This window comes from Aquila chrysaetos, chromosome 9 (genome assembly GCF_900496995.4).
Source record: "Aquila chrysaetos chrysaetos chromosome 9, bAquChr1.4, whole genome shotgun sequence".
Taxonomy (NCBI): domain Eukaryota; kingdom Metazoa; phylum Chordata; class Aves; order Accipitriformes; family Accipitridae; genus Aquila; species Aquila chrysaetos.
The window spans coordinates 16,902,381-16,924,823 of NC_044012.1; the positions used below are offsets into that span (position 1 = coordinate 16,902,381).

The 22,443-nt window shown below is 39.1% G+C and overlaps 1 protein-coding gene and 1 long non-coding RNA gene across 7 annotated transcripts in view; one reads left to right on the top strand and one right to left on the bottom strand.

Moving 5' to 3' along the window:
- CYLD (CYLD lysine 63 deubiquitinase) overlaps positions 1–4,706 on the top strand; it is a 30,078-nt gene extending 25,372 nt beyond the window's left edge. For all 5 annotated transcript variants that reach the window (XM_030024948.2, XM_030024947.2, XM_030024944.2 and 2 more), the window contains one exon: positions 10–4,706. In XM_030024948.2, the coding sequence (XP_029880808.1) occupies positions 10–194 (185 nt within the window). In that variant the 3' untranslated portion in view covers positions 195–4,706. The remainder of the gene's footprint in view (positions 1–9) is intronic.
- Positions 4,707–5,262: 556 nt separating this feature from the next.
- LOC115345700 overlaps positions 5,263–22,443 on the bottom strand; it is a 91,104-nt gene continuing 73,923 nt past the window's right edge. For both annotated transcript variants that reach the window (XR_003924923.2, XR_005933277.1), the window contains exons 3-5: positions 9,030–9,122; positions 8,009–8,100; positions 5,263–6,750 (exon numbers count right to left, since the gene is read on the bottom strand). This is a non-coding gene — a long non-coding RNA (uncharacterized LOC115345700). The remainder of the gene's footprint in view (positions 6,751–8,008; positions 8,101–9,029; positions 9,123–22,443) is intronic.

Below are 22,443 nucleotides of genomic sequence, written 5' to 3' on the forward strand. Positions count from 1 at the left end.
GGTTAAAAGGAGGTCAGAATGGCTTTAACATTCCACAAGTTACCCCATGCCCAGAAGTTGGTGAATACCTGAAGATGTCTCTAGAAGAATTACACTCACTGGATTCCAGAAAAATTCAAGGTTGTGCACGAAGACTACTTTGTGATGCTTACATGTGCATGTATCAAAGTCCAACAATGAGTTTATACAAATGAACAATGTGCTCTGGAAAACTGAAGAAACAGTGTAGAGTTATCGACTCTTGCATTTGCTACATTTTTTGGTTGGTTTTAATGCAACCGTTGCTGGCAATGGATGCAATGACAAGGAAGAAGTTGACTATGAGAGCAAAAGGATTACTGTTCCAAAAACTACATGTGGCGTTCTGTAATTGAAGTATTTAAGCATTTTGCACTCTAGGAAGTGTGCTTGTGTGTGTTTGTTTTATAAACAAAGTCTAAGTGAAGTTAGTAAAACTTAAAGCTTTAAGTGCATTGATTATACACAGGCTTTTTTGAAATGTTAAAGGTGGACTTATGTCAGGAGAAACCTCCTTAGTCCATTGAGAATGTAAAGGTACACTGTTCTTTCTTGCTCAGTGCATTTCTGTGGGCCAAGGATGATGATTCTCTTGTGTTTCTCTACCCTCCAACTCCACCACTTCTCCCCACCCTTGATCTTTTTAGCACCATAGATTCTCTCTTGAAGGGAGAATAACTTCAGTTTTAGTAAGATAAATTTTGGACTGTTCATTGCATATTAATTCTGTTCTGTTATCTGTCTACTGCATTCTTTTCAGTTCACACATTTGCATCTTCAAAAATTAACGTTCATTTAAAGATCTGAATTCCTGTCTTGTGAAAGTCAAGCACACAGATTTGTTATCTGTTAACTTGCAATTTTTGGAGGGGAAAAAGAGGAGAGGAGAAAAGGGTATTAACGGGAACCATAATTGCTGAAATATAAAATAAGCAATGAAAGTTAACAGATGTCTTTTTCTAAGTGTCTATTTTTAAAGAAACAAAGCAGTCTGGAACAGAACAGCAACTATATACAAATGATTCGAGGACAAAAAAATAAAACAGTAGATTGCCTCAGGGAATGTTGCTGAAGTGGATTCTAGTCCTTGGTAAAACAAAACTGACTTTTCTACAGTACTTTAAGCTACTACCTGGGAATATGTTTTGCATCTGACTCTTCATTTCAGGATTAGTAATGAGTATTAAAAATCTCTGCCTGGAAAGGCAAAACTATGAATAAAAATAGATCAGAGTTTTACTGTATACCAAGCACCTAGTGAAACCTAACTTGAAAAGCTGCAAAACCTGCGTTGATGTAAAATATTATACCTTGAAGTCTGTTTGTTTCTGTTTGCAATGAAATACTGTTGTTTTAGTTGCTTTTTAGCTATTTCTGTCTACTACTGACTAGCAAACATGCAACTATATATATACAGTAAAATCTGGTTGTACAAACTGCATACATATGAGCTGTACATTTTCAACTCTTAAGATGTTTTATATGGAAAACTTCCTTTTTGGGATCAAGTCTATAGAAGGAGCGGTCACAAAATATAACAGAGGAAAAGCCACTTTAAAAAAGCCACTGTTTTAAAGACAATGGAGACTGATCCCATATTGTAGAAAATGTGGTTACTTTGTTCTTCTTGGAAAACCTAAAATCTTTCTTTGGGACACACTCCACCACAGAACAGTACTAGAGAGAGATTTGAAAACAATGCTTGAAGGACTAATTTGTCTAAAGCAAAGGGTGCTGAGGGAGTTGATCTGTTCCGTTAGCCACTGCATGAACTGTGCTCTAATTTTTCACTCGCAAGAGCAAAAATGTTATTAGAAGTGTCACTGTTCCTTTTGCCTCTAATTGTCTCCTGGGTTCTGCATTCCCTTGCCTTATTTATCTAGTCTGTGCTCCTTGGCAAAACTCTTATTTCTTTTGTTTCAGTCCTACTACGAGCTCTTGAAAAAAACCTCTGTTTCTTTAGTTTCAGTACTACTATGAGCTCTTGAACTCCTTCTCTCCTGAAAAATTTCAGTGAGGCTTTAGGTGATGGATTCCATAACCGTCTGTCAATGGATGGGTTATTGTCCATTGGCTCTTCCTTGGCTATGTACCATCCTGCTCTGGGACAGCAGCTGCAGATGTGTTGACAAGGATGCCATAGAAGCATCTCATAGGCAATATAAGGTAAAAAGACTAGCGATAGGTCTTGGCTAGGCAGCTTGTATTTATTAAAATGGCCTTGAGAACACTTACATAATCTGAGCAGAAGGTATGGTAACCCCCCCTTGGCTGCATGTTGAAGAGGAAGTCGGGCCACCGCCTCCAGGTACCTCAAGTCATATTTTTAAATAGGGCTGTTTGCAAAGCAAAGGCAAGAGGGGGCTTGCAAAAAAAAAAAAAAAAAAAAAAAAAAAAAGCAATAGCGCAACAGACTCTCAGCTTGCTCTGTACAACGTTTGATACCTTGTTTGATAACTTCATTCCCCCAGCCCCCTTGTGACTCTCAACCTGAAAGTAGTTGCAAGAGATACCCCCTTCTGAAAAAGGAGCAAACATAAAGGCTTTACAAAATGAACAAGCACAAACCTATGTACCAATGAGACCAATCTGAATGTCTGGATTCTTCCCTATCCCTAGATTTATTCTCTAGTTTTCCCAATGCATTAACTTTCATATGTCTTCCACTCATGTCATCTTTCTGCCTCCCTCCCTCCATATATTACATACTACCTAAAGTTGTAGTTACCTTACCTCTTCCTTCTTGAACTCGGAGAACAGCCTTGGAACTGCTATGGCCAGAGAGGAGACTTGGACTTGCAACTGTATTAAAATTTTCTACATAAATAATCTAGCAAAATAGCCACTCTTTTTTACAATTGCAAATATCTAAGAACCCCATTTTTTCAGGATGCATATTCTGTTAGCAGAACCCAATTAAAATAGATGGGTGTAAATGAACTGCTTTGCTTCTTGCCTCCAATCTTCTGGCCTTTGACTGGAAAAGAAGTTGTGTGAATTCTTACTGTGGTACACCTAGAGAACATACAGAAAAAACTGGAGTTTAAAAGCATTATTGTGCACGCTTCTTGGTGACAAATACTGTGTTTCGAATTGCAGGCAGTACTTTACAGCCTGCATTTTGTACTACTTTATATTATTGCAAAACAGTAAATAGTTTTGCAAACAGTGTATGATTACATGGTTAGTTTATTGCTTATCAGTTAAAAGAGCAGAGATGTCTTCTATAGCATTAAAAAAAAGTGTTGGTTTTGACAACTGAGTCTTTTAATCCAAAAATTGTTGCTTTATGGTGTACTGCATTGGACTGGAGATAATCTGGCAATGTAAATGAAATGTTATGGAAACTAACCCCAATTTTTATTTTCTTTCTCAGAAAGGAGTATACAGACAGAAAAGTGATTTCACTGTGAAAGGAAACTTGTAAAATAACTTATATGCAAGGGTAAGAAACTGTTTTTAGCCTTCCGCATATATTTTGGGGGAACTGAATAAGCTATTTTGAAGAAACAGCCTGCATTTTAAAAATCTACTGCTGTTAAATGTAACGCCCAAAGATTCCAGTGACTAAGCACCCAACTTTTATGTGTCTAATGCATTTGGGAGCCTCCCAATCAGTTCTCTCTCTATTTTTTTTTTTTTTTTTTAAATATGGTGAATGTGCCCGTAAATTAATAGCACTTAGATCATTGCTTCATGATTTGGCTCTTAAGTATTGCTAACAATGGCCTTAACCTGTGAGTAGGAAAACACGTAGAAAATATGGTTCCTGACAGCCTGTAAAAACGTAAAGTTTCATAATACATAAACTCATAATCGGGGAGAAAAACTGCACCCCTATACAACTCTCAGTCCCTACTCTGCTAATCATTTTTAGAAATAGGGGTTCAAATCAGTAGAAAACTGAACAAATCACTGCGCCACTAAATGCTTGCTTATTTTGAACATAGAGGGTAAAATGAAAAGGTATTAGTTAAAGGTGATGCCTTACACATTACTAAAACAAAAAACCAAACAACCAACCCCAAACCCCACAGTAAACTACATGAGAATGCTTGTTTTTTGGTGTGGGAGATAATTGGAGGAAAAAATACAAAAATATGTATGTTCAGTAAAGATCTTTCTAATACCTGTGATAATACTGATTCTGTGCTTTTGAAAATGTAGTACTGTGTTTTACTAAACAGCCTGTGAGAGTTCCATTTTAAGCAAGTACTATGTGTTACAGGAATTACTCACGCAATCGTAAATGGTTCATTTCAATGCACTTATTTTTCTTGTGCACTTTATACTCCACTGAACAGATGAACTTGGTCACCACAATCCCTAATGGTAGCCTGGTTAATACAATACTAAGGCACAACATGCTGCAAACTGGAATTTTACGGTTTCAGAACCGAGTTGGTGTAAAAAACAGCTTGAAAGCTTTGTGTATTTTTACCACTGTAACAAAGCATGTTTTTCTCTGTTCTTGATGTTTTGCTAAATAAACATCCCATGTTTTGTGCACAAATAGTCTCTTAAACTTAAAAAGACTGTCTCCAAGAATGAGTTAGGGAAACTTACATCAGATTGCCCTCAACTAGCCTTAACACCCCCCTGCCCAATGGTAGAGTGGAATTTGCTGCTGGAAAGGAATGTACCATGTGCTCTTTCTGTATTAATATTAATTAAAAATATTATTCTTATGGCTCTATTAATTTCTTTGGGGGCTTGGAGTTCTGGGACTGTCACGAACAACAACGAATACAGTGTTGAACTAGCTTGGTTTATGTATTTACAAAAGAATTTATTTTTACATATTTTTGATAGTCTCTCAATTTCAACTTTTCTAGGAAACTTAGGAATTGCTGTACTGTGTCAAATCAGGTTGAAGTATACTGCTTGTGCCTTGCCAGTTAGTACCTGATACTATAATGGAAAACCAACAAAACGCTGCTATAGCTAACTGTAGTTTGCCTGTGGGGAAAAAGAAATTTATTTTTTTAAATGCTTAGAACACTACCTTACTGACCGTAGATGATCAGCTCCTCCTCGGATCATGCTGTAGCTTCAGTGCTGCTTCCGTAGCTACCATTTAGAAGACCTGAACACCAAGGCTGCATGCATTCTCTATCTAGAAAAATGCTGCTATCCAGTATTTCTAGGTTTAATTTTTTAAATTTCCTGAGTATTGTAATAATAATTATAATAATGAAGAAAAAGCCCTAGCTGGGAGTGTAAAAGGAATGCTGTCAATTTAAGTATTTTTAAAATCTTTATCGTATTGCAAATACTTAAACAGTTGTAAAAATACTTGCAAAATATATTTTTAGGAAATGCATTACCTACTTCTGTAGTGTAAAGGATTGGTTTGTTTTCTAAACTGAGTTTCTCATTTGCAAGAAGATTATTATTTGACTTTTTTAAAAGCTAAAGCTGGGGCCTCCTGTGAATCACTATGGGAAAAGTGCTCAGAACATCTCAACGTTTTTACAGCAATAACATCAATGTTTATCTTCTGTAGAGGTGAGCTCTGCTGAGCAGCTGCAGCTGGAGGTTTGCCTGTATTTCGAGTATTCAGTCACAAGAGGGCAGTGCCTGTACCAGCTGGAAACCTCTTGTCTATTCCTAACCCACAGCTTTTAAAAATGAAGATATATATTTGTATGTGTCTATCCAGCTATTATAATCCCATTTTTATAGTGCCGCTCTTAAAACTACTTTTGGGCTAATGCAATTAGGTACATATAAAACTTTCACAGGTTTATAAATTTCAAACTTGCACCAAATCTAATGCACAGGGTCTTTAGTGCAGACTTGGCCGTGTGCATTGTTCCCCCAATGGTCAAGCCCACAGTCTGGGCAGGGCGGCTTCGGGTCCTTACTGCACCAAAACTGCCCCTGGCTCTAGGCCCAGCTGCGCGGTGCAAAGCTCCGATAATGGAAAATTGGAGCCACGTGACTAAAGCAGATAGTACCGGGAGATGTAAAATACCTAGGAGATCTTGGGGCCTTTGTAGAGCTTAGTGGAAGCTAATGAAAACCGCAAACAACTTGAACGCAGTAGTAATTTTTCAAACCCAAAACTTTCATGCAAAACAAAATGTCATCGAAAAAAAGCACAGTGTGAGTCACAGTCTTCAGTCACTTCACAAAGAACAGGTCCAGCCGCGGCTGCTGAACCCGGCGGTGTGGCTGCAGCCTCCGTTAGCCCTACCTTTTTTTCTTTAGGCTCTTCCTCGGCGATCTGCTCCTGGCCAGCTCAGGAAATGGGAGCTGGCTGAGGCCCACCTCCCCTGTAAGCTGGTGCAGGAATTAAGTGGTTTTGGGGCCAGAAGGAAGCCGGAGTAGGTATGGTACGTGTTTTCAGCTGTAGCATCGCTGACGTGTGAATTAGAGAGCACCTTGTGGTCACTGGCATCCATTTGCTCTTCAGGCTGATTTTTACTGGGCGGGAGCTGCAGCGCACTCGGGGCTCCGAGGCTGCCCCACAGAGCTGCAGGCGGCAGTGCAGCCTCCCGCAGCCCCCCGCTCCCCTCATTGCTGCCTCCTGAGGTCTCTAATTCCGGGGAGCACGGGAGGCCCCACGGCTGCTCTCGCCGACTACCCCACGGCTCAGAGAGCGAGCGATGCTGCAGGGTTCCTGTGCGAGCAGGGTGGCGGTGTGAGGCTGCTGGGTGCAGGTTGGTCCTGATAACCACAGCAGGGAGGTGCTGCTCGGGCTATGATGGTACCACGTAGAGCAAGCAACTATAGAAAGGGACAGCAGGGAAAAACAAAAGAAAAAAGGGCTGATTACTGAGTCACAGCACAACCCAGCTGCATGCGTGACTGCCTCGAGGTGCTGAGGTGGCCACGTGCAGGGAAGATCCATGGCTGCTGAACTACTTAAGGCCACGATTGGAAAGGGTGCCAGCTGCCATTCCCAACTCAGCCCACAGCCAGCACTACAGGTAGTCATGAGTGGTGATAAATACATTTAATGCATTTTATAGCTGAGCTAGTAGTGCAATAAAAACATTTACAAAAAGGAAAAAAAAAAAAACCAACCCAAACCCCAAACCACCCTGCATTTTATGGCCCTAATGGTCAAGTTTTGCAGCTGACTGACTTATGTATAGAGAAATTTGATAGTGGATATTGTTATTTATTAATCAATTTTATCAATTAATTTTAATTACTTGAAGAAAAATTTGGAGTTTTTCTGGGTCTAACTATTCTCTATATGGATTAATAACTGAAAACTGAAATAATAATTCTGTGTGCATATTTTCTGTCTCCGTATATGCATATTCTGTGGCCTTATTTGATTGTTATTGTTGACGCTGTCTTACCTGAGAACCATTAAGCCACAGATTTCTCCTCCTGCCCCCTGGTTTGATGCTGCAACAGTGGGTGAGCTACAGCCTTACTAATGCTGGGTTGGGATGGGTAGCTGGTGGGGCTGGGCCTCCTGCCCACATCACACTTCTGGGCTCTGCTCACAGGGATGGTGACACTCAGTGTCTCACCTAGAGCCCAGAACACACACGTGTTTCATTGCACACCCTCAAGCTGGGCACTACCTGCCTGCCTCTCTTGAGATAACCCTCAGCTCAAATGGAGCCATCTTACGATGTCACGTGGTAGCTACACATTAGCGGGGTTTGGGATAGCAAATAAGGTGGTTTGTGGTTCCCCCCCCCCCGCCAATGTCCACTTAAGCCCTGGTTTAGGCAACTACATACTTGGGAGGGGGTAGTGTGGGTCAGGATGGAATATGGCTGTAAGTCCTCTTTTGAACTTTGCTGCTCAGTGTTCAGCCTAGCTCTGTGAAAGGGCACTATCTCCATTGCAGCACGGCAAGCAGCCAGGCAGCACCCCTGGCCTGGACTTTTCCTGCAAGGCAGTGATAGCCAGTACCTCCTGCAGGCAGGAGCTACATAAATACAGCTTTTCTAAGTGTGATGATACCCACACTAACAGAAAGGCAGCCCTAGCTTAACCAAATGCTCTGCAAACTTCCTACCTTCAGGTTTCTGATTTTTGAGGAGTCTTCTCCTCCCATCTATTTAGCCTTCATTTTCAGCTGATTCCCTCTTCCATGAAGAGAAGAGACACCTGGGAATGTAAGGATAATTGCATATAAGTTGCATCATAATTTCTTTTTAAACAGTCTATAAATTGGCTGGATTCACCTTCACTGCATAACAAGACCAGTTTGTGTATGCTAGCACTCACACTTTAAGATGCTATTCACTAGGTAGCATTTCACATTCCACACTGCATATTGTTTTTTTTTTTTTTAACCATGCACATTTCCCACATATCAAAGTAATTTGCAAAGGTAATTTTGTTTCTACTCATCTATTACAATAAATCAATGAATAAATAAATTATAATGCAGCAATTAAATTTATAATGAGATGGGCAACAACTATTAATAAATGCAGAGCTAGTTGCCCAAAGGTGAACAGACTTCCCCTCTCTTCTTACAAGTCAGGTAATGATCTTTCTATGATCAAGAAACAAGCAGCTGCTAAACATGTAAATGAAACCAAGGGGTATATGAGTTCACACTATAATACTATTCTTCAGCCTCATTATTATTGTCACATTATCAGTTCTTCTGTGACTTTTCCTGTGAATATTTAAAGACAGGGAGGGGATAGGCAATTATTTTTAAACATCCTTCTGACAAATGACTGTCTGAATGAACCCAACCATGTTGCTGAAGTGTTGGCTCCCTTCAGTAACCTAATTGGTACCACACAACTGCGTTTTATCCCAACAGAGCTATTACAAAAAACAGTGCTGATCTACAGGATAGTCCAAAAGAAAATGCTGAAATTCCATGAGGGATGGAAGTGCCTTTTTAAAAAAAAGAAATAGTTCAGCATTATGAAATACCAAATCTGAACAAAACAATACAAGCAGGGTGTAAACTAGTGTATTTTCTAATTTTAAATATAGTTGTAAATTATAAAACATCTCTACTTCTCTCAGTAGTTTGATATTGCCATAAGGAAAAAGCAGAATTATCTTAATACCTTTTTTTGCCCCCAAGTTCTTCCTGCTGTAGTAGGCATGCTCCAGGATGCTTCACATTTCTTTGGTTCCCATCTGTCTTCAATATATTTTTCCTATTCAAAATTAAATGCCAGAGAGTTGCCATTTCATAAGAACAACCTTATTTCTTTCTTCAATAGCCACAACAGTGGATCCCTTGTTATTTTATTCCCACTCTTTCCTGAAAGTGCATGCTCTCTCTCTCTGTCTTGTCTCTCCATGTTTGCATTTATGCACATGTATGCTCCACCATCTGAGATCACATTATTCAGAAAAATTGGTTTTAAAGGAATGATTGATGCATTTACTGGTTTTGCCCCAGTCTGAGCTGACTCTGGCAAGAATGATCTGTTAACATGGGGCTGAGGAGATACAGCATTGCCCAGAACATCAAGTTGTTTATCTAAAACTTTTTTATATTTAGAAGAATAAGGGGTTTCTCCCCCCTCACCCCCCATACAGTTTGAGAATTTCAAGGGCAGCTCATTAGTTAGCAGAGCCTTCAATGAAACTACAGGGGTTGATTTATTGTAATAGATGGCAGGAAACAGAATTATCTTAGCAAATTAGTTTGGCTGATAGGAAAGCTGGCCAGTAGATAAGACACAGTGCTGAGGTCTGACCTGACCTGCACATGCTTCTAATGGAGGTATGCTGATTCACAGCTGAGCATGAGTCGCTACACTGAACAGAAAGTGCTCAGGAAGAACAAGCCAGCCATGAATGTGGCCAGGAACTGCATGCAGTATGCTACCTGGAAGCACCGTCCTTGAGACTGTCTCGCTTCCCTGCAGTTTCTGGCTAAGGTGAGAAATATTAGCTGATCCATTCATAGTTTTTATACAATTCAAACCCTCAGCAGGAGGCTGTTTCACAGAGGAAGCTAGACAAGTTTTTTCAACTCAGATATTGCAGTCACAGAAGTTCAACTGTATTTATCAAGCCTAATGAAGCAATTTCTCTGGTTTCCATTGCTGCACTTATCTGGGTCTTTAAAACCCAGCAGTAGCTGGCATGAGGGGGACCTATGGCAGTCAGTTGACCTATGGAGCTTTTACTAAAGATGCATAGTCTTATACGAGGTCTTTCATGCAGATAAAACCAAAAGCATCTAACACTTTACTAACTGACTACTCCCACTTTTCCTGCTTAGTCAAGAAAAAAAAAGAAATCCCAAAGCCTTTAATAAGTTCACAGTGTATGTTATTTAGCACTGAATGCAGCTGTCTCTGCAGTAGTGTGCAGAAGCTGTTTAAAACCGGGCAGAAAAAAGATACGTGTAGATATAAAAAGCTCATATTTGAGAGAAATTTAGTTCAGGAATTGACATTAACTGCACACACACATGTGTGCACGCATACCCATGTAGTTGAGAGGGCACAGCAGTCATAAAATGAAGCAAGAGCTTGCCTGCCATACTTCAGCTTGCCATTGCTCCCTGGAGCACGATGGCCAGGGTGGAAACTGTAGGACAAAAGCCTTCAAGTGACATTGTTGGTGTATTGCTGTACAAGGTGCTCAGAAGACATTAAATGAATATAACATTGTCTAAGCAGGCATTAGATGTGCCTCCAACTTTATGTTGGGCTGCTGAGGATGGCATGAAGAATTTTTCAGCACAAACTCCAACTTTGCCAGCAGGCCCCAAAAGATCCCCCTCCAGTCAATAGACAGTTTTAATATCTTTCATCCTTTAGAAGCAATTACCTCCCATGCCCTGGGACACCCACAGTTTGGTCAGGGTTGCTGACTCTGACCTCACAGACAAAAATTTTGGAGCTTAGTGGAGCAATTGATTTTATGCACCAAGTCAAGTCCCCCCATAAGCTCAAAACTGCAGAGTTGTTGAAGACCTCATCATAAGAGCAGGCTGAGAAATGTACATGGAAGTCCTGATCCCCGCAGATACCAGTATCAGTAGGTGGTCAAAGCCTTGCCATTTGTAGGACACCTGGATTAACATATTTATCAAGTGTGTAGAAGTGAGTGAATAACAGGAGTTTTGTGCTGTGGTTAGTAGCACTCATTCTGTCTTTGCAGGGGCCGGGAAACCTGCTAGACCTTCTACAGCCAGAACAAATGGCCACCTCTTTTAGTTCTTATGACAAGTGTGGGGAAATTAAATGATAAACATGGAGAGAAATACAATCATAAACATGGGGGAGGGGGGAGGAGTGGGGGGGGAATGAACCCTTTCTGCAAGGTAGGAACTCAGTGATAAATAGATCTGTGCATATTTCCCAGCCTCATTCCTCACTTGCCAAGTCTGATGCTATTTTCATTAGGTCATGTTACCATACATGTCATTTTATACAAAGGTGCAGTATATCACAACTGGAGGTTGAGGTGCTTGTAGTGAACACAAATGAGCTTGTAATGGTCCATCTGCTTTGATTTTATTTAGTGATCCCTCAAGGGCTGGGAGCTAGAGTGAGAATAACAATGCTTCAACCCATCTGCTATTGTAGTACCAGCTCCAGTTGAATTATCACATGTTCTGAGTGGCTGGCATATGCTGTGACATAAAGCTACAAGAAAGTGTTGCTCTCCAGCTGTTGTGTTGACAAATACTTTTCAGCCAGTCATTAAGTTCAGCTCAATAACCAGGGGGAAACTGCAGCTAAAAGTTGATTATTATTTTATTTTATTTTAAGCATTAGAAATCACTAGTACAATATATTTTATTTAAAAATGTGTCACTAAGGGCACACATTGTATATGAGCTCTAACAATAAAAATTTCTCTGTGATGCCCATAAATTTTTGTGTTATAGGATTGGACAGGCATCTCTGTAACTGACAGTGTAAATCTTAGTAATGAAACTATGGCTAACCTTGTTTAAGAAACAGCACATCCGAAGCTGTGTAGGTATAAAGTTGCTGGCTTAGTGGTGCTATGGGCCATGAGCATGCCAGACCACAAAAGGAACAACTCAGAAAGAGATTGTGATCTAAGGCTACATGCAATGATGGTTAACTAGATTGTCTTTAAATTGAGGAGGAAAGCAAGTAGAGACCCATGTAGAGACATTCACCTGGTGGATGCAACAGGTTTGGATGGCTCATCTGGCATTGCACCTCATCTGGGCTGCAAGGTGTGATTGCTAGAAGTGGCCACTAATCTTGCCTTTACTCCCCTTCCACTGCTGGTGGCCTGCTGAAGAGCTCAGGACGCTCTGGAGGCACCTTAATTTGTGCTCACTCAGCACACTTGCTTCAGAGCAAGTCTTGGAAGAGTATTTGTGGATCTCTGCTGTCAGATTCTCCCCTTCTTCCTCTCTCCACCCTGTCCTCTCGGGGCTGCTGTGGGTATGGAATCCGCCACTGTGGCTGGGAACAAAATAAAAGGAATTTCCCACAGGTTCAAAGGCTGATACACAGCCAGACATACGTAGGAAATGTGAGGTCCCCTGCACAGTCTAATGTTCCTCTCTTTCTGTGGATAACGTATCCAGAAAGCGCACGTGTCTTTTGGGTACTGTCCACCGTTCAGCAGCCACATGTTCAATGAGAACAGAGCAAATGAAATCTGTTCTTGATATTCAAAAACACTCTCCAGAATTCTTGTCCCTTATCTGAGATAGCCCCACTGCAGGTGGAGAAGGGATTGTGGAGGGATTACAACCTGAAGACACTAAACGATGGTACCGAACCCTCAGTGCTGCTGTTACCCCAGGAAGGCAGGGTGGGCTCTCTGGAGCATGGCTCTTGTGCATTTCTGTTAACCATTGCATTAGAGATTCAGTTCTTAAATACGACTTATGCTTGTATTTTGTCTCAGAAAAACAATAGGCACTGTTCATACTGAAGCATTTCAGTTCTAGAGGTTTATATTTCCTATTGTATCCAAAGACCTGTGGGTGCCAGCTGTCACTGGTGCTGCCGTTGTATTATGATCCCCTGGCTAGTGCAGGAATTGTTGATTACGTTGCCTTTTGAATCAGTTGATTACCATGAATAATAGGCCAAAAAGCCTGTCAGCATTTTGACTTTAATATAACTGTTACAATTAATTATGGGTTTAATTAGCATATATGCCCAGCAGTAGAGAATATAATACTTCATGGGTAACAGATGATCCTGCAGCTGTAACATAAAGTGTGATACAGGTTAGGATACAGATAGTTATTAATAAATGACTTCTATTGTTTGAGGTCCTTATTTATACAAATTAGCAGGCACGACATAATCAACCCAAACTGTATAATTTATAATAATTGATTTCATTTTGACTGACCACCAGTTGGCCTACTACATGCCCTCAGAAGAAAAATAGCCCTATTAGGATAAGTTTAATCCTAAACATAGCTAATGAATCCTATTACTTTAAGGTCATATTTGAAGCTTTTGTTAATTGTCAGAACCATTTTAAATTGATTAGAGTTAAATTAAATCAATGTAATGTTTAGAAAAACAATATTTCTAATGGATGAGGCCAAGCTGACCTCGAATAAACATATTTATCAACCGATTTCAGTGAATGAGAAGGCTAGCAGCTGGGCTCATAATTCACGATTGTCTATAATATGGGAAATGTCACTATCTAGGCAATTAATTATGTCAGGTAATAAATCTGTTGCTCACAGTTGAGCATTTGCCAGTTGGGGTGACAATCCCCTCAGCAAGGTTATGATGTTTAAAGACTCTCTCCTTCCCCCAAAACACATTTTACAGTAGCAGAACGACTACATACAACTTTAGGGGAATGAATGTAGTGTTTTCATAACTGCCAATTACCTGACAACATGCCAGACTGATAACTTAGTATGGAATCATTTCTCTACCAGGTCATTTCACATAACAAGGATGTTCTATGAGGAAAAAGTTTTGCCGAACTATATAACAATGTTTCCCAGGCTGAAGAGGTCAGAAGCTATTAATAGTTCCTTACAGACCACTATTAAGTTGTTGGTTTGCAGTAAATATATTGAGTGGCAAAATGTATAACGATCAGAGAAATAATTGTTTTGCACAAGCTTGAGAGTGTGAGAAATTCAGAATGGGTTAAGATGAACTAGGCTACATGATACTTCACAGGTAATGATGAGTACAGTTTAATACAACAGGACATAGGAAAAATGATACACAGAAGTAGGATCAGTTTAAGGTTAATCATGCATTCAGCAGCTTAGGAAAATGTCTGGCATTATTGCAGACAAATGACACAAAACATCTGTTCTCTGTTCAATATTTTGTCAAAAAAAGAGCAAAGGTAAACTAAATTTTCATAAAGAAAGGCTGAGAAAATAGTATAAAAAAGGCATAGCAGTAACCAGAGACAGCTAAATTCTCATTTGTATAGTATTGTATGTGCAGCATGAGCTGTCTTTATGTTGAACAGATCACAGAACAAAAGACTGAGTATAAGTAAAGTAATACAATATTTCTATTGAAAAAGAGTAGGATAAGTGATGAAAAGTTCACTAAATTAAAAAGAATCTGGAGCAGTTCAAAAAGATTCCTACCATTTTGGAGGGTGCTTTACTTATTCTCTAGAACTAAACTTTCCATTTTGCATGTTGATACAAGATGATGCGTTCTGATCAGCATGCTGAAGCGGCACTGTGTTTGCGATGGGTGAATCATCCTCTTACTGGAGGCTATCCTGCTTTTGAAGCATCAGCTGTTTTGTATATTTCAGGTTCAGCCATAAGCTTCGACACTGAATTTGGCCATTAGCCCTGAACTGTGCTAATTAATGGTCATATTCTGACAATCATAATCAAAAATTAATATAGCCTATGCAATCTTAGATTTTGCACATGGAAGGTATGATGCACTAGCAGGTACACACTGCACTTGCATGTACATGATTGACATTTTGGAACCAAAGTGTTGGCTTCATAAATTAGATACGTGTATTCAGTGAACCACGTCAAAGGGCTCTTAACAGCCACAAGTATGTTGTGAATTGGCCTTTTTTGCCTGAACTGAATCAACAGCTTCATAAAAAGTAGTTGTGAAATAAGAAGTACTCAAATGCAAGGCATAAGCTTACATACATTATGAACAACTGAGACATAAAAAGGCCTTTCAGTCATAATATAAAAATAGCCTCCTATGAGAAGAAGAAAATGCAGATGCTTCCTAGGTAGCCAAACAAGGCAGAGCATGTTCACTAAAAGGTCCTGCCAGCAGGTTTTTTTCATTGTTCCATGGATAGGCCATTATGTCTTTAGGAAATAAGAAATAAGAAATGTAACCAGAGGTCATCCAGCAGGATTAGACCAGACCCTTCATATGAAGCACCCAGAACTCCACCCCACGGACAGGGTGCCTTGATCTCTGCTGCTCCTCTTACAGAGGCTACAGGCATGTCTCAGTCCCACATTCACTCTCCCATGATGGGAAATGTTTTGGGTCACACAGTTCAGCTTCTCTCATGCTTTTGCCATGAGTCTGCTTTGAGGACTGGCCTACCTGTGTTTATGCTGTGAAAAGCAGCTGCTCAGCCACCACTTCTGATACAGTTGAGCACGACTCATCACAGTGGGTAAAATCCAGCTTTGCTTTCTATTTGGGCTAGACTCTTACATTAAGCTTTTTGTGTTACTGAGAATAAGACAAGCCATAGTGAAAGAGAAATTTACCCTAACACACACACACAGAGACTTAATTTACAGTGGGCTGAAGCTGCCACTTGACTTCAGATCTCTGGCAGATACTTTGCAGATACTACTTGTAATTAAGCATTTAAATAGAAATTGGTTACATTTGTATATAACTTTTATTAGCAGGTTTGGAAGAATATGAGAAAATCAAACCATCAGCTGTGAAATGCTATGCTGGAGAGCAGCTTTAGGATATTAAGACAATTTGTGTGTGTGTGTGTGTGTGTGTGTGTGTATGTGTGAGAAAGAATGAAAGACTGTGTTTGTATGTGCGTATATAATTACTATTTCATTTCTTGGGTAAAAGTCCTGCCCCCCCCCCCCCCCCCTTCTTTATGGCAAGGAAAATTGCTCTTCTAACCTGTCTTCAAAATGTAATAACTTGCAACCAATCACTGTAGACCCTGAGTGGACTCTGAATTATTACTGTGAGATGAAACATTTCTTTAACAAAACTGAGTCCTTTAATATCCCCCATCTCTGTTATTAGATGGACGAATGAATTTTACTTTGAACATAACATGTGGCATTGTCTGAAAATTGCCGGTATGAACTGAAGTTGGCAGGTATTTTCTTGCTCGCCTCGTCAGTGATTGCCATTTATTATATGTTGCACCTTTATCTGTCAAATACTGCAGAGCGCTATATTGATTTGTGTCTGCTGCAAAGCAAAGGTCACTTTGATCAACATACTACAAAACCAGAAAAAGTAGGGTTCTGACATTTCATTACCTGGGAAAAAAAGAACTAAAATAAATAAGAATATGTTTGAGAACAGAGCACTTCAATATCACAGTGTGCAGTAACTGTAATTAACAAAAGAACTGCTCTATTGAGGTTAAAGAGAAAAAGGAGAAGGCAGGTTTTCTTGCAGGGACTATTCTTTACATGACTGATTCTGTAACATTACAGCTGTGATCTTACTGAAGGGTTACATTCATTACAAATCAAATACATTGGCTTCTCAGATTCAGACTTTTAATGAGCAATAAAACTCAGGAACTCTTTAAGAATTGGGGAAGATTTTATAAAACTTTTAATTTTGTCTAAGAAACCCTAATGAGATTGGGGACTTTCTGTGCTATACCCAGATGAAGAGATGGTCCCTACCTTAGGAATGTACAGTCTGAAGAGGTAAAACAAAGCACGAGAGAAAGAACTGGACCCACTGCTACATGTGGCTTGCCCAAAGTCACAAAGAGCAAAGGGCAGAGCCAAAACTTACGCCCGGATCTCCATTTTCTAATTTTAGTTCCCAAGAGTTTAGTTGTCTTTCAGAACTAACACACAATTTAAAGATTTGTAAGGAAAGTGGTGCCCCAGGTGATGTAGTCTTGTTATTTTTCTTCATGCCCAGTGTCTTTTGGGCAACCCCTACATATTGCTTCAATGGGATCAGCAGACACTTCTTTGCCTTGTGTAAATAAAATAGGCCCAAGATTTCTGTGGAAATTTTTCCTTCTTGCAGAAACTTCTGTTTTACATTTTGAGAATTTGCTTTTAAAAATCAGTGTAGTTGCCCATCCCTTTCCCAGTAGTTTCTCGCTTGTTTCTGCAAGAAAACCTGGCATTTTTTTCATAAAACATCTATTTTTGCTAGTAAACATAATAATTTTGTGGTTTGGTTTTTTTTTTTTTTCCCATGCAGCACCCAGACGTCCTCACTCAAGAGCTGAGTTGCCAGACTGGGCTTTTCCTGGAGCCAGATCTGGTAATTCACATCCCTGGTCTTTCTATACAGAAAAATGAATTGAAGCTCTACCTGAACACAGGCAAGAAAGTGGCCAAAGTGCTTTCCCATTACTACTGCTGTGAAGTTTTCTTTTTCTGGTTTTATATATAGTGTTTAGTTCTTCACCTGAAGTCACATTGGCACTGAAATACAGCAAGCAGTTATACCTAAGATCTTTTGTTATACCTACAATCACTAGGGTGCATATCACAGCTTGCATGGCATATGGCAGTGCTTATCATGTCAATAACAAAGTCTGAATAATGCAATTCTTGGTTGTAATTATCTTTTATTATTATCAAGGGTCATTCCTGGGCTCTTCATCCTTTCATCTCATGTGGAATTTTGGGCTTCCTTATTAATTAAATAGCCAGTGTGATTGAATTAGCCAATTAGCTCTGCCTGAAGGGATGAGCATTGATCCAAACAAAGGGCCTGATTCCACAAACTTGTTGCTGTGAGGGAGAATCTTGCAGGGAGCTGGCTGGCAAGAGTGGGCTCATAGGACTTGGCAAACTATTGTTTGCCTATCCCAGTTAATTTGCAATTATTAGACTGGGTAAAAAATTTTTAATTGGATACTTTCCTACTAGGAAAGTACTGCTTATCAAACATGAAACCTTGCGTGAGGATGTTTGATTTTATTAAAAATAATGTGTTTGAAAAAAAATCAGACATTGCTATATAGTGTTCTGATGTTACCATTTTTTTCTCAGAGTGACTTTACATATAGACATATTGTAATTTAAAATTTGTAAAGTTTAAATTGAAAATGGGAACAAAATCTGTTAATGTTAAGAGAGGAGTCCTGACTGTTCCTACATATTGGAACAGTTTTGCTGTAAAATCCTGTATCACAGAAAACATCCCACTAAGCAAAAAATTAGACTCTGTGTTTGACAGTTATTCAACAAGACAATGTACGTATGTTCCCTAATCCTAAAGCACAGATTAAAATCCCACGTGGCAACAGGGCTATGCATCTCTTAAGTATAAAAATATCACATTGGATATGTATGGAAATGAAGCTCATCTCTCTCAATGCTCCCTCACCATTCTCATTTTTTCACTCCCTTTTTTCCTCCCTTTATCTTGACATGTTTACTATTTCTTCTACACTATGCTTCACTGAATAGCAGATCAAACTTCAAAGCAACTTTTAGTTTGAAATTTGTTTCCAAGCTCCTAAGCTATTCTTTTTCTGACAGCAGTGGATAAGAAATTGTCACTACCACTGGTGACATGTCATCGGGAGATACAGGAATAACAGATGGGCAGCAGTGAGATAGCAGGAACTAACTTCTTTAAAAGACTGTGTTGACATCACCAACTATGAGACTAGAGGTAGAATGACCCCCAGAAGGGAATCCAATCCGCTCAGCTCTTTCTGACTCACAGGTGTTTTGTCTTATTTATTTTTGTACATAGACCATACTGGATTTAAGATTGTTTGAAGTTTTAAAACAGCTATGTTAGAATTAATGGAAACTATTAATAATAAGGATTAGGAAAAGGATGAATGGATTTAGCCACTAACTTAAGTGTTTTAAATGATACCACTAAAATGATAACTAGGATTGCTGATGTAACTGGTGTAGCTGAATGCTATTAATAAGAGTCAAGAATCCTTGATTGCAATGTGAGATCAATGGGATATGATGTTTCGATGTCCAGCTGATGGGTCTGACTTTCTAAATGAAGAATGATTGATTATGACTCTTCAAAAGTATGGTTCATTATCAGAATATCTAGGCAACTCTTGACACCAACCATACATAACACCCATTATGGTATGCCAAAAGTCATTGCTTTGGGTGGTCCTGATTTCTGAGAAAATTAATTGTTCTGATTACTGCAAGATATTACAGTATATTGCATAAAACAAAACAGTGCATGGTATCTACAAGGAAAGCACCATAGAGGCAAAGACAAGACAGTGATTTTTTTAGTCCTAAATGCATTTTGTATCTAACAGATGGTCCACACAGCCTGTAAGAAACCTGTTTTTTCTGATGGTTGTAGGAAAATGATATAAAGCACAACATGGACTTCATTTGCTGCATTTTATAAGCCTATGAATTTGTCTTCCAAACTAGGAACGACACAGACCCATAGGAAAACAGATTTCTTGATTTCAGAGAGCTGAGTTAGTGCTAATTACTTATGAAAACCTCCTGCTATGCTGCATGTTGTATTTTAAAATTTAAAGAAATGTGACTGTTTTATTTATAGTACCTTACAGTCCAGTTCAAAGTTTGGCTCCAGTATGTAACTCCTTTGTGTAAAATTGTTGTACAGTGGATAACATGGACGCTTTCATGGAGAGTACATTAGATGCAGGGCATAACAATATTCATGGTAATAAAATAATATCTGAACAGTCCAGCCCAATACCCCATTCTGTATTGAGCACTACTTTTGAAAGGAGCTGATATTACAAAAGAAAACGCTAAATATAATTCTAAAAAGGTGTATTAAATCTGGTCAGTTCACCAATACATTATGTTTTATTGTCTCCTTCAGAATTCTTGGAAAAGCTCTGGGCCACCGAAGGAAAACCAGTCACAGCAGAGATTTTTTGCCACAAGGTCTGACAGAGTGAAAACAGAAAATAGCCAGGAAGAGACAGATTTATCTCAGGAGATAAAGCACCCAACTACCCTCCGCTACTAGCTTCTGAATCACTACATGTAGGATATGCAGGATTTCAAACAGTTTCAAATCACCACATTTTAACATTATATTAATTTGGCTTGGGGCACATCATATTGTATTGACTTTCCATCTAGGACACTAAGACATTAGACAATTACAAGTTCACTAATATCACTAATTCTGCCAAGTCTTGCCAATTATTCTGTCTCCCAAAGGACAAAGAATACAGAAAAGCTTCATACTGAGAAAATTACCTTTTTTACAAAAAATTAAAGGAAAAACTATTGTGAAGAAACATTCTTTTAAACCAAGGAAGGATCTGCTGAAAGAGGGGTGTTTTTTTTTTTTTCCCCTTCTGGAAAAAAAATTGGTGTCTTGCTGAAATAAGGTGGCAGTTATTCAGGTGGGGATTTACTTTAGGGTGCTTCTAATAAGAGTTGGACTTTAACCTGTGGATCAGTTTTGGAAAACTCAAGTCTTAAAAATAGATAACAATTATTTAATAAATAGTAAAAATTATTAAGCAATCATTTTGCAAATTCCTCTCTGTTTTGGAAGGTCAGCAAATTCTTAAGTAAGTGAATTGTGGTTTAGGCACACCATTTTATTTTTGTGGCTAGAGTATGTTTGTCAGAACGGCACCTGAGAATTTCCAACACTTGCTACGCTTGTTGACCTGCTATTTCAGATCTAAATAGGAGGTCTTTGTTGGTTTTATGAAATCATATTCACATATATGGCATTAACTAACACTTAATGAGACACAATTTGCTACTGCTCTGAACTAGGCCTGAGCACACATGAAGAGCTCTGCTGCATTTTGATCTGTTCTTATTTTATGTCTATACTGATTGGGGCAAATTACACAAATCACAGGACAGTGGAGATCTATCCTGCATCTCTGTTGCTGAAACATCACCAGCCAGCAACATCCAGAGTTTTAGTTACTGTAAATCAGTACAATTATGAGTTAGTGTTTTCAGGAGAGCAATTGCTTGGCGTTTTATCAGATCTTAAGAAATTCTGCTAACATTACATCACCATATCATTGCAGAGAAATCCTAGTAAGCAAATACTAGATCAGGCCCTAAATGTCAATTCAGAGTCATAGCACTGCAGGCTTTTTTTTTAATTCAGTTTCTTTTTGGGGAGGGGGGGAGGAATTTTTGTAAAATCTGCCCAAATCTGGTAGATTTGATGTGATGAACAGCTCATAATCTACTAATTGAAACCTTCTAAGCAGTTCAGCAATTACTGAATTTAAGCCAGAATTTTTCTTCATCCTTAGTGAAGAAGCCTGTTACAATGTAATAGTGAAGCTACAGAATATTAATAGTGGGTTTACAGAAATTGCCCTGAACATCTACAGACTTCACTGTTGCATGTTGTCCAGCTGTGGCAGTTTGAATGCTTTATAGAAGAGACCACAGTTCTCCATAATTTTTAAAAACAGAAAGAGACTGAATCAGTTTACAGCAGCTCCAACACTGGGGCTCCTGGATTGCTAAGGAGAGCTTGTGTTCCCCCAAGAGCGTTTGTAGGCTCCTCTCATACCCCTTCCCAGCATGTTCATTTGCTTGTCTGGCCACCAAACCTCCCCCTGGAGGCGACTTTCACCTGATGCTAGCTTGCTGTCACAAGGTGCACTGTTCTGGAGCTGTGTAGCTGGTATTTTGCCTAAGAAGTACCTAAGGCAATGACAAAAATCCTCCAAATAAATAGCTAAAATTCAGTCACGTGTCCTTTCTCCCTGACTGCTTCCCTTCCACCTGCTGCATATTAATTTTTTTTTAGTAATTCTCCTTTTTCGTTTTGCCTTCTCTGGAATACATCTGTATAATTTCTATTATTCAAAGTCAATAAATTAATAGTCAGTGAAGTTTCTGAAATGGCTGACCATGAGGAGGGCTTCATCTCACCAACGCACAGCCAAAACTGCCTGACACCACTTGCTAAAAAGGGGAAGAGTTTATCAATCATATATGCCAAGCATCATTGGAGAGACGGTGAAGACACTTTCCAGAAAAGAAGACAACTTAAAAAATACAACAGAAAAAATAATGTAAAATCTATCTACTGCTGTTAAAAAGTCTTGTATTTATTTTTAATATTTTCCCCATAACCATTCAAGTTCCTTAACTTAATATGGCTCATTTGGAAATGATGGCTTGGTATTTGTATTGACTTGACAGTTATATATTCAGCATATATAAGCTATAGTTCAGCAAACAGAAAGCAAAAAATAAGGCATGAAATATCATCTGTTGTGCACAAAAATGCACATCAATGAATTTTTAGCATGACACATAGGTTTAACAATTATAGAAGCAGTATTTCAACAATGTCATTCTCAAACTCTGTTCCACAGACCACTGCTAGTCCATGAAATTGTGTTACA